The sequence below is a fragment of the Hippopotamus amphibius genome, chromosome 14, assembly GCF_030028045.1.
Source record: "Hippopotamus amphibius kiboko isolate mHipAmp2 chromosome 14, mHipAmp2.hap2, whole genome shotgun sequence".
Lineage (NCBI taxonomy): Eukaryota > Metazoa > Chordata > Mammalia > Artiodactyla > Hippopotamidae > Hippopotamus > Hippopotamus amphibius.
The window spans coordinates 15931170-15944287 of record NC_080199.1 but is presented as its reverse complement, the minus strand read 5'-3'; the positions used below and the strand labels follow the sequence as shown (position 1 = coordinate 15944287).

At 39.1% G+C, this 13118-nt stretch overlaps 1 protein-coding gene across 1 annotated transcript in view; it reads left to right on the top strand.

Moving 5' to 3' along the window:
- LOC130835549 (ATP-binding cassette sub-family C member 4-like) overlaps positions 1-13118 on the top strand; it is a 194155-nt gene that overhangs the window by 136190 nt on the left and 44847 nt on the right. Inside the window, exon 26 of the mRNA XM_057707187.1 lies at positions 9354-9509. Within this exon, the coding sequence (XP_057563170.1) occupies positions 9354-9509 (156 nt within the window). The remainder of the gene's footprint in view (positions 1-9353; positions 9510-13118) is intronic.

The window sequence follows — 13118 nt, the reverse complement described above, 5'->3', positions numbered from 1 at the left end:
TTTCTAGATATTTTTGGATTTCCTCTTTGATTTCTTTAGTGATTTCTTGGCTGTTTAACAGTGTATTGTTTAGCCTCCATGTGTTTGTATTTTTTGCAGTTTTTTTCCTGTAATTGATATCTAGTCTCATGGTGTTGTGGTCAGAGAAGATGCTTGATATGATTTCAGTTTTCTTGAGTTTACTGAGGTTTGATTTGTGACCCAAGATGTGATCTATCCTGGAAAATGTTCCGTGTGCACTTGAGAAGAAAGCGTATTCTGTCATTTTTGGATGGAATGTCCTATAAATATCAATTAAGTTGAGATGGTCTAATGTGTCATTTAAAGCTTGTGTGTCCTTATTTATTTTCTGTTTGGATGATCTGTCCAATGATGTAAGTGGGTTATTCAAGTCTCCCACTATTATTGTGTTCCTGTCGATGTCCCCTTTTATAGCTGTTAGCATTTGCCTTATGTATTGAGGTGCTCCTATGTTGGGTACATAGTTATTTACCATTGTGATATGTTCTTCTTGGATGGATCCCTTGATCATTATGTAGTGTCCTTCCTTGTCTCTTGTAATAGTCTTTACTTTAAAGTCTAATTTGTCTGATATGAGTATTGCCACTCCAGCTTTCCTGTGAGTTCCATTTGCTTGGAATATCTTTTTCCATCCCTTTACTTTCAGTCTGTATGTATCCCTGGTCTGAAGTGGGTTTCTTGTAGGCAGCATATAGAAGGGTCTTGTTTTTGTATCCATTCAGCCAGTCTGTGTCTTTTGGTGAGACCATTTAAACCATTTACATTTAAGGTGATTATTGACATGTGTTTCTATTACCATTTTCTTAATTGTTTTGGGTTTGTTTTTGTAAGTCTTTTCCTTCTCTTGTGTTTCCTACTTAGAGAAGTTCCTTTAGCACTTGTTGTAAGGCTGCTTTGGTGGTGCCAGATTCTCTTAACTTTTGCTTGTCTGGAAAGCTTTTGACTTCTCCGTCAAATCTGAATAAGATTCGTGCTGGGTAAAGTGTTCTCGGCTGTAGGTTTTTCTCTTTCAGGACTTTCAGTATATGCTGCCATTCCCTTCTGGCCTGCAGAGTTTCTGCAGAAAGATCAGCTGTTATCCTGATGGGTTTTCCCTTATATGTTATTTGTGGCTTTTCTTTTGCCACTTTTAATATTTTTTCTTTGTGTTTAATTGTCATTAGTTTGATTAATATGTGCCTTGGTGTATTTCTCCTTGGGTTTATTCTGTATGGGACTCTCTGCACTTCTTGGACTTCATTAATTATTTCCTTTCCCATGTTGGGGAAGTTTTCCACTATAACTTCTTCAAATATTTTCTCAGACCCTTTCTTTTTTTCTTCTTCTTCTGTGATGCCTAGGACTCAAATGTTGGTGTGCTTAATGTTGTCACCAAGGTCTCTGAGACTGTCTTCTGTTCTTTTTATTCTTTTTTCTCTTTCCTGCATGTGGCAGTTATTTCCCCCATTCTATCTTCCAACTCACTTATTCATTCTTCTTCCCCAGTTATTCTGCTGGTTATAGCATCTAGAGTATTTTTAATTTCAGTTATCTTATTGTCCATTACTGTTTGTTTGCTCTTTAGTTCTTCTGCGTCCTTATAAACTATTTCTTGTATTTTCTGTATTTTGTTATCGAGATTTTTGGATTGTCTTTACTATCATTATTCTGAATTCTTTTTCAGGCAATTTTCCTATTTCCTCTTCATTTATTTGGTCTTGTGGGGGTTTTTCCTGCTCCTTTGTCTGCAAGGTGTTTCTTTGTTTTCTCATTTTGTCTAATTTATAGGATTTGCTGTCTCCTTTCCCTATGCTGCCTAGTGGTAATTCCTCTTGCTTCTGCCTTCTGCCCCCTGTGCTGGGGTTTGTACAGTGTCTTGAGTAGGCTTCCTGGTGGGGGGTTCTGGTGTCTTCTTTCCAGTATGTGGCTCTGTGTCTTTTCTCTCATGAGCAGGGCCGTGTCAGGTGGTGTGTTTTAGAGTATCTGTGAGGTTAATATGGCTTTAGGTAGTGTGTGTGCTGATGGGTGGGTTTGTGTTCCTGTCTTGTTTGTAGTTTGGTGTGAGGTGTCCAGCACTGGCACTTGCAGACAGTCGGACGAAACTGAGTCTTAGACTCTGATACAGGGCTCTGTAAGAGTTCTCTGCAGTTAATCTTCCCTGTGTCTGAGGACTCCCTAGTAGTCTAGCATCTTGGATGCATTGCTCTCTCCCCAGAGCCTCCAACTTAACTTCTGATGGAGTACTCCAGACTTCAGAGATTGCTTGTCCTGGCAATAAAGGGGTTTAAAGAACTGTCCAAGCCCCAGACTAGTGGCAGAGTATTGAGTCAAACAAATACTAAGTCAAGGAAACACATTCATGTATAATACACACAAATACTAAATCCAATAGAACATAAGGCACTAGAAAGATCTGACAGAAGAACCCCAGTATGCCATCAGGCAATCAAAGAGAAAACCAAGAGAAATTCAAAACCAAAACAAACAAACAAACAAATAAAAACACACACACACACAAACACAGATCCAGGGAGATTTTGAAAGCTAGGATCAAACATAATAAAGAGCAAGTGTACCACCAGACACACTGAAGAGTGTCAGAACAAAATCAGACAGTTATACCTAGAACTAAGATAAAGACAAAATCTAATAATAAAAACCAAAGTAGTGTGTCATGTGGAGAGTAAAGCAAGGAAACAGAGCAGACCAATAATACTGCTTATAAGTATATTAAGATCAAATAAACTAAAAAAGGATTGAAGACAGGGCAACAGACGCGCGTAGTGTGACTGGAAATATGAAAATAAAAGAAAAGTGAGAAAAAAATAGAAATGTATGAAAGATAGAGAAGGAAAGAGGGTAGAAGAGATAAAGTTAGGACTACAAAAAACTTAGAAATATGTAAAAAGTCTAAAAATAAAAATAGAAGAAAAAATAGAATAAAAGAATAAAAGAATATGTTATAATACATGTAGATCCCTTAGGACTAAGATTGTAATTAATTAAAAAAAACCACACACACACAAGCACATATCCAGGGAAATTTTGAAAGCTAGGATCAAATATAATAAAGAGTGAGAGTACAGTCAGATAGACTGAGGATTCCCAAAACAAAATCAGAGAATTATAATCAGAACTAAGATAAAGACCAATCCTAATAATAAAAACCGAAGCACTGTGTCATCCGGAGAATAAAGCAAGGAAACAGAGCAGAGCGATGATATTGATTATGAGTATGTTAAGATAAAAGAAACAAGAAAAGGTTAGAAGACAGGGCAACAGAAGAGCGTAGTGTGACTGGAAATATGAAAAGAAAAAGAAAGAAATAGAAATGTATAAAGATAGAGATGAAAAGAAGATAGGAGAGATACAGTCAGCACTACAAAAAACTTAGCTAGAAATAGAAATATGTAAAAAGGCTAACAATAAAAATAGAATAAAAAATAGAATTAAAAAATATGTTATAAAACATGTAGATCCCTTAGGACTAAGATCATAATTTAAAAAAAAAAAACAAAAAAAAACTGGAACTGACCCCAGAATGGACCAGATCAATAGAATTAATAATATTTCTATTTCCTTGGGGTCTCAGCTGTAAGTGTCCCTCTACCTGCTTTGGGCTTTTTGTATTACTCTGCAACCAGCAGATTTTCCTTTATTGTTCATGTGTAAGCACCAGTGTGTGGGGAGAGAGAGAGTACAATAGTGGCTCCTTCCCCTGGGGGTGAGTGAGCATGGTGCCCTGCCTGGGTCACAGCGGCTCAGTCAGCCATGGCAGTGCCTGTTGCAGAGGGACACTGGTGGCTCAGGTGTAAACAGAATGTCTCCAGAGCTGGGCCACTCTGGGGACTTTTGGCTCTTGCCTGCAAGCACTCTAGGCCAGCCCCACCCGGGGGCCTTTGTTATCCCTGAGTGCATCAGTCAGGCCCAGAGGGTTACTTCCTTTATCCTTCACAGGTGCGGAGAGAGAGGCTATACCCCACATCTCCTCCCCGCTGCTTGTGAGTCAGCAAAAGCAAGCCACCGCCATGGCCGCCCAGCTTTCTGTGGTAGGCACTCTCCGCTGCGGATTTCTTCCCTCCTGTCCTCTCAGTCCTTCTCCCCACTGCCAACAATGTTTCTCACCCTGAACCAGTTCTCCAGCTCCCACGTTCCAGCTCCCAGACCCCCTGTTCAGCTGTGAACCAATGTCTCAGTCTGGACATGCTGAGCCATGGTGTGGACCGTCTGTGTCTTTCTCACTCTTTGCCGTCTACCACAGCTCAGCCACTTCACCCTCTTTGAACAGTCCCAAATGCCTCCCTTCTGACCCAGGGAAATTCCCCATTGGAGAAGGGGTTTCCCCATCTGATAAGGGATGTTTCCCTGAATTCGGCAATCTCCCCTCTGTTTCAGCTCCCCCTGCCCCAGGGTGTGAGACCTGTCCCTTTCCTTTCTTCTCCTCTTTCTCCTTTTTTTTTCCCCTGTGTCCTACCCAGTTATGTCAGGATCTTTGCAGTCCTTTCTGGTGTCCAAGGTCTTTCTTCCCCAATGAATTTATTTGCATCTTTTCAGTAGAGTGTGTCTTCATCACAAACACTTTTCATCCAGCTCTCCTTCCACACACCGGCCTCCTTTGGGGACTGGAGGGCTTTCACCACAGTCTCGGCCATGCCTGGGCTCTGACTCAGAGAAAGCCTAGCCTAGCAGTGTGTGTGTGTGGCTCTTTCACCACCTGATGGGATCACAAATGTCTCTTGCTGCCCCAAGCAGGGCACTAGGTCTGTTTTGCCTGTTTGCCAGGCACCGTGTGCCCCACTTAGCTGCAGATTTCTCTCCCAGCCCAGCTGTGGGTGCTGAGTCTTCCTGCTGAGAGCCAACCCACCTGACCTCAGCTACCCTCTTTGCTCAGAGATGTCAGCCCTCCTGTCCCACTCTCCATGTTATATTTACTTGTATCCACGTCATGCTTTAACTGTCTGGCCTCAGGATCCGTATGGTTGGCTGGTTCCTTTAACTGCAACTACACCTCTCCCCACTTTCTTCTAGTTAGACAGAGGGACATAACAAGGTGCCAGGCCATCCAGGTGATAAGGAGGCCATCAGCAGAATGGAAAAGAGGCCGACACACATGGGTTTGAGTCCCATCCTGCAACTTATGGGCTTTGTTATTTCAGGCCGAGTAATTAATCTTAAAAGCCTCAACCTTTACTTTTGCAAAATGGAATTAGTACAACAACCCCAAGCTCTAGGGTTGTTGTACTAATTAAGCAAGAGAAGACCTGTAAAGCCCCTGGCCTGGAGACCAGCACAAAGTAAATGCTCAAAGATAGTTGTCATTTTCATGGAATGTAAAATGACCTTAATCACTTACACTGTGCAAACTGTTGTTTGTCCCATGAAAGTAAGAGGTTGGCCATTTGCAATTGTGTTTATGGATGTAGGATCCATCTGCCATGTCTGTTTCTCTTTCCACCTTATTGTATACCTAAACAATATGGTAATAGATTTTTCCATAAATTTCTCCAGCCTGAGTTAAAAACCTCAGCTCCCTAAGGAAGCCTCTTTTGCACAGGACACCACAGGTAATACATGTAATACAAAGGCAAATCCAACACAAATCCTGCTGTAAACACATAGGGTCCAGTTGAAGAAACAAGAAAATGGCTATATTAGCTTTGTAAGATAGAAGGTGGTCACAGTTTTTATAGAAATTTAGAAAAAGATGGTATAACATCTGTTAGGGTTGGGAGAAGTCCACAAGAGGGGACAAGGAGAGCATTTTTTAGGAATTAGGCATGTGAGACACACTTAGTGACGTCTGTGGTTAGGGTTTCAGCAGGTGGAAACGAATGTGAAAATAATTCCAGGAGGTGGGACCAGCATAAGCAAAGGCCTGATGCTCTTATTGAGTGAACGAAGACTTAGGCACCTGCAGAGCATTTCGGGAAAAGAACTACCAGCTGTATAACGCACATTTTCACATTCAACCCTCAGAAGTAGCTAGTAATCCCACAGAAGCTGACTGCAGGAGATGAAGGATGCAGAGGTTAGTAGGGACAGTTTTTGTAGAAGAGACTTCCCAGGGTGGAGTAACAGGCACAGAGCCATCCTTCAAGAGTTTAATCTGAGAAGTGGGTGCACATGGACCAGAGTGGGCAGATGTGGGAGGCAGGGAGGCAGTAGCTGTTGTGTCTCCAGCAAGACGTCACGGGAAAGGGATTCCATGTTTTGCAGTCAAACTGATGTCGATCAAAAGAAAGTTATAACACAGTTTGTGAATGTGCAAGGGAAATGGGTGGAAGTACTAACTGGTATCATATTTCTGGAGGGTAGGTTGGCCGTACTTAACAGCCTCCTTTGAAAATGTTCATACCTGATTCTCAGCAATTTCACATCTAAGAACTTATCTTAAGGAAATAAGGTTGTTTCCAAAGATTTAGCTTCAAGGATATATAACACAGAGTTATTTATAATAGCAAAATACTAGAGAACGCCTAAATACCCACCAAAAGGGGATTTGTTAAATAAATAACATATACTGTAATATTATGTAGCCATTAAAATAAATACTTTTATGAAATACTAAATGAAAACAGATTGCAACAGTATGTTCATATTAATCTTATTTTGTTTAAATATATGAAATTGTATCTTTAACAACACATACACATAAATAAAAGAAGAAAAAAAAGGGAACACACACACAAGTCAAGAAAGAAAATACATCAACATCTTAAAAATGGTTTTATCAGAGTGCTAGGGTGATGGGTAGTATTTATTTGCTTTTCAAATTCATTTGCACTGATTATGATTAAGAAAAGAGTTTGTTTTATTTGTTCTGAAAAAGATGGTACAGCCTGACACTCAGGTGCTGAATGTGGGCATTGAAATGAGGGATTGCATCATGAAACATTGCAGGAGTAGAGTCTTCAGGGCTTGGCACCGTGCATGCTGGACTCAGGGAAAGCTGGAAGTAGGGTGGACGTTGAGAACCCATGAGCCTGGGAAAGAAGTAGTGAGAGTGAAGTGGAAAAGTCAGAGTAAGCGGCTGTTTTGTGTGGGGCATTGGGTGTTGATCATGTTGAGTTTGATGTTTGAAGAGAGATCCAGGTGCATACGTCTAACGAGATGGTGTGGTCGTCAGAGATCAACCCTGCCCTTCTTGGAAAAATGGAAAGGGGTAGTTACAAAGCAGCTAAAATAAGATTTTCTCCAGGTGTCCTTGCTGTTAGGAATGTAAACTTACTGATACTCAAGTGATACTCTCCATGAGCAGTTGGTAAAACGCATTGGTGACCTGGGAAAGACTTTCGCACTATAGTTTTGATGAGTGAACGGTAGAAATAACCAGAGCCGGGTTTTCTTTCAGTTACCCCAAGTCTACAAATATTCCAGTTTGCACAGAGGGATCAGTTTCAGTGGAACTTACAGCATGGGAACCTACACACATTCTCACAGACACAGTCCTCACCTGTGTCCTGACTTGTGTTGATTTACATATGAGAACACCCAGAAATTCAGGCTTAGCTGGTTTTATTGTGCTTCACAGATGGTGCAATTTTTACAAATTGAACATGTGTGGCAACCCTGCATGGAGCAAGTCCATCAGCACCATGTTTCCTGCAGCATTTGCTTACTCTGTGTCTCTTTGTAAATTTTGGTAATTCTCCCAATATTTTAAACTTTTTTATTATTATTATATTTGTTATGGTGATCAGTGATCTTTAAAGTTACTATGATCTGCTGAAGGCTCTGGTGGTTCGCACTTTTTAGCAATAAAGTATTTGCAAAGTAAGGTACATGCATTGTTTTTTAGACATAATGTTCTTGCACACTTAGACTACAGTGTAGTATAAACATAACTTTTATATGCACAGAGAAACAAAAATATTTGTATGACTCAGCTTATTTTGTGATACTCACTTTACTAAGGTGGTCTGGAACCAAATCTGCAATATCTTCGAGGTCTGCCTGTACACAGAACATGAGACATATATATATGCACTAAAACCTGCCTATATGCAGAGAATACACCATATATATGATACAAATTAGAATTTACCATAAGATACAAATTGGCTACAAAGATAAATCAAGTAAATCCACTTTTCTTACATGTAATCTCTATAAAGATAAATTCTTTTTGAAATGCCATCATGGATTTTACAGATTAAGCTTTGAAATTTTGGAAGTATTCAAATGAGAAAATATGTAGAGTTCCCAGCACATAATCAGTCCTCAGGAAGGTTTAGTTCTTCTCTGCGTAAAGCTTTGAGTTTCTAAAATTTACTGAATTAATTTACAAATGATTGAAAGCATATTTTATCCCCCTCATGTCCATTTATTCAGAAGTCTAAGTAGAGATGAAATCATCTCTTGGGAGGCTCCCACCAGGGAATTTGCAGTTGGGAAGCTCATTGGTTAAAAAGGCCAGTTTCTGCACGCGTGATTGAATACACACAGCTAAAAGCTAGTTTCTATCATACAGTTTCATTCATGACCAGCATTTTCCCTGCATTGTATCGATTCTTTGATTGTATGGTTAGTGCACTAAATTTCTCTCTGCTTTGGTTTTAATAATTAGATGTGTGTCTTTCCGAGGTGCAGTTGTATTAATTGGTTTGTAAAATGCCTTTTGAAGTGCTCAGGTGAATGATCCCCTATAAATAGCAGATGCTGTTTGTGTTGTTGTTGATCTCATTATATGTATTTTGTGTACTGGCTGCTGCCTTTTAAATACTACCTGGCTACTGGCTGCATTTTACAATTTTAAGACGTTTCCTTCCAAGACAGACCATAATTAAGATAGTTAGTATGAGGAAGTGATTTAGTTTTACCTACCAAAGAATAATTCCTCTATATAACAGAACGCACAGAAAATGAATGGTTGTTTGTGTATGACACTTCGGACTTGAGTTATTGACCATCTCTAAAATTATCCACATAATTCTCAAGGTCAAAATTTCCAGACACAAGGAATAAAGCTAATTTAAGCTTAATTTTTAAGGACCACTAAGGAGACTGATGGCTTTTCACTGCCTGTAGATTGATGCTGTTATTTTAAACTTTTTTTGGACCAGGGAGTCTAAACCAGCGGGCTTTTGTCAATGTCTGACAATTCTGGTTGCCACAATTTAGGGGATGCTTCTGACATCTAGTGGGTAGAGTCCAGAGATCCTGCTAAACATCCTACAATATACAGGACGGGCCCCTAAACCAACCCTCCCCCAATAAATTATTTGGCCCAAAATTTGGTGCCATGGTTGAGGAACATTTAAACTACACTCTATATAGTCATCTTCAACAACCAGGGTTTCTCCTAGGTTTGTTACATTTTGTTAATTATTAATCTCTCCTGTATCTCTTTACAGGTCGGCATTGTGGGAAGAACAGGAGCTGGAAAAAGTTCCCTCATCTCTGCTCTTTTTAGATTGTCAGAACCTGAAGGTAGTATTCGGATTGATGATATCTTGGCATCCGAAATTGGACTTCATGATTTAAGGAAGAAAATGTCAGTCATACCTCAGGTACGCACAGAGCATTATCACATTCTTTTTATAAGGCACCTAAGTGTAATTGCTTTTCATTTGATGGTCTTTTTCAAATTGCACGAAAGGGCTGATTTTTTTCCCCCCAATAGAGCGTATTTTCAGCAGCAGGTATTTTCAACAGATATTTTCATCAGATACCAGGTTTTTTGTTTGTTTGTTTGTTTTAGTTTATTTTTTATTGAAGTATAGTTGATTTACAGTGTTTTGTTAGTTTCTGGTGTGCAGCAAAGTGATTCAGTTATACATATACATATATATTCTTTTTCATATTCTTTTCCATTATGGTATATTATAGGATATTGAATATAGTTCCCTGTGCTATACAGTAGGACCTTGTTGTTTATCCATTTTATACATAATAGTTTGCATCTGCTAATCCCAAACTCCCAATCCATCCCTCCCTCATCTCCTCCTCCTTGGCAACCACAAATCTGTTCTCTATGTCTGTGCATCTGTTTCTGTTTCATAAATAAGTTGATTTGTGTCATATTTTAGATTCCATATATAAGTGATATCATATGCTATTTGTCTTTCTGATCCTGACTTCCTTCACTCAGTATGATAATCTATAGGTCCCTCCATGTTGTTGCAAATGGTATTTCATTTTTTTATGGCTGAGTAGTGTTCCATTGTATATGTATAGCACGTCTTCTGTATCCATTCATCTCTCGATGGACATGTTCCCATGTCTTGGCTATTGTAAATAGTGCTGCTATAAACATAGGAGTGCATGTATCTTTTTTAAATACAGTTTTGTGTGGATATATGCCCATGAGTGGGGTTGCTGGACCATACGGCAACTCTATTTTTAGTTTTTTCTTTTTTGACTGGCATTGTTTTGTTTAAAAAGTTCTTTTTCAGTTTAATTTTTATTTTATATTGGAGTATAGTTGATTTTCAATGTTGTGTTAGTCTCAGATGTACAGCAAAGTGATTCAGTTATACATACACATACATCCATTCCTTTTCAGCTTCTTATTCCGTATAGGTTATTACAGAATATTGAGTAGAGTTCCTTGTGCTATACAGTAGTTCCTTGTTGATTATTTTATATATGGTAGTTTGTATATGTCACTCCTAATTTATCCCTTCCCCCCTTCTCCTTTGGTAACCGTGTTTGTTTTCTAAGTCAATGTGTCTATTTCTGTTTTGTAAATAAGTTCATTTGTATCATTGTTTTAGATTCCATATGTAAGTGATATCATATCCTCTTTGTCTTTCTCTGTCTGACTTACTTCACGTGGTGTGATAATCTCTAGGTCCATGCATGTTGCTGCAGATGACATTATTTTATTCTTTTTTTATGGCTGAGTAATATTCCATTGTATGTATGTACCACATCTTCTTTATCTATTCTTCTGTCAATGGACAGACATTTAGGTTGCTTGCATGACTTTGCTATTGTAAATAGTGCTGCTATGAGCATAGGGTGCATATATCTTTCTGAAATACAATTTTGCCTGGATATATGCCCACAAGTGGGATTGCTGGACCATATGGCAACTCTATTTTTAGTTTTCTGAGGAAATCCCCTACTGTTTTCCATAGTGGAAATTGGTAGTGTAGGAGGGTGCCCTTTTCTCTACATCCTCTCCAGCATTTGTTATTTGTAGACTTTTTAATGAAGGTCATTCTGACCAATGTGAAGCAGTACCTCATTGTAGTTTTGATTTGCATTTCTCTAATAATTAGCGATGTTGAGCATCTTTTCATGTGCCTGTTGGCCAATGTATGTCTTCTTTGGAGCAATGTCTCTTTAGGTCTTCTGCCAATTTTTTGATATGGTTGTATTTGTTTTTTTGTTATTGAATTGTATGAGCTGTTTGCATATTTTGAAAATTAATCCCTTGTTGGTCACATCATTTGCAAATATTGCCTCCCAGCCTGTAGGTTGATTTTTCATTTTGTTTATGGTTTCCTTTGCTGTGCAAAATCTTATGTTTCATTAGATTCCATTTTTTAATTTTTGCTTTTATTTCTATTGCCTTGGGAGACTGACCTAAGAAAACACTGCTATGATTTATGTCAGAGAATGTTTTGTCTATGTTCTCTTCTAGGAGTTTTTTGGTGTCATGTCTTATACTTAAGTCTTTAAGCCATTTTGAGTTTATTTTTGTGAATGGTGTGAGGGTGTGTTCTAACTTCATTGATTTACATGTGACTGTCCAGCTTTCCCAACATCACTTGCTGAAGAGACTGTCTTTTCTGTATTGTATATTCTTGCCTCCTTTATTGAAGATTAATTGTCTGTAGGTGAGTGGATTCATTTCTGGGGTCTCTGTTCTGTTCTATTGATCTATATGTCTGTTTTTGTGCCAGTACCATGCTGTTATGATTACTGTAGCTTTGTGGTATTGTCTGCAGTCTGGGAGGGTTACACCTCCTGCTTTGTTCTTTTTCCTATGGATTGCTTTAGCAAATCTGGGTCTTTTATGGTTCCATGTGAATTTTAAGGTTATTTGTTCTAGTTCTGTGAAAAATGTCCTGGGTGATTTAATAAGGATTGCATCAAATCTGTAGATGGCTTTGGGTAGTATGTCCATTTTAAGAATATTACATCTATCTTCTCCCAAGATGAGTGGGAAGCAGTGTTGCTTGTGTCTCAATACCCTGATTTAGGGAACCTAGGAAGCTGAGAGCAGACTCTGCAAAGGGGAAGCCCAGTGCTGTTTCATTGAGCTGCCCCACTTAGGTGAGCCAGGCGCACCTCAACTTCCCTGGTTCCCTGCTCCCTCTGATCCTGGGAGCAACCGAGAGCTTCCAAAGAGGTCTCTCTCTCTCTCTCCCAGGCTCATCCCTGTCACTCTTGACCCCACCATGAGCAGGTCAGAATTGCGGGGGACATGAGAGCAGCCAAGATCTGCATAGGAACCAGAGGCAGGGTTGTGGTGACATAGACCATCAGTCCTGGAGTCCCGGAGGAAACTTTCAGAGATAAGCACCATATTCTTAAGAATGAACTCCTCAATTTGTGTTCACAGTTTCCGAAATCAGCAAAAAATGAAAGCATTTCCTAGATAATTTCCTTAAATAGAACAGGTTGCTGAAGCGTATGCATCCTTTGTGCTCAGGATCTGAAGTAGTAAAGTATGTACCCCAGAAAGAACACCAAAGTGAGATTATATTCAGGGAGTAGTTTGCTTATCTGAAAGGACCTGGAAAATGGATTTCAGAACTTTGGACTATTCTCTACACGTAGAGCCCCTTATCCTATTGGCACAAACAAAATGTTTTCAATCGAAGAGGGATTCTGTGCAAGTTCAGTATTTATGATTGCAGCGTGAGGGTCAGCACAGATCAGCAGCCATCATTTTATCGTGATTAATCAGATACATTTTTATATTTAATAGGTTTTGTTTTTTTTCTTAATCAAAGCAAAAGCTAAGTGTTTCTTAAACAGCCCACTCTGGTCTCTTGGTATTTCCATTCCCTGAGTTTTCTTCAGTAGGTTGAAGAAAGTAAACCAGAGCTCTCTCTTTAAGATTTTTTGATTACCTGGTTTTCTTTCTCATTTTTTCTTGTTGAGAATAAATCGCAAAGAGAGAAGAGGTGGATATGCTGTTGCTAGTAAAGAAATACAACTGT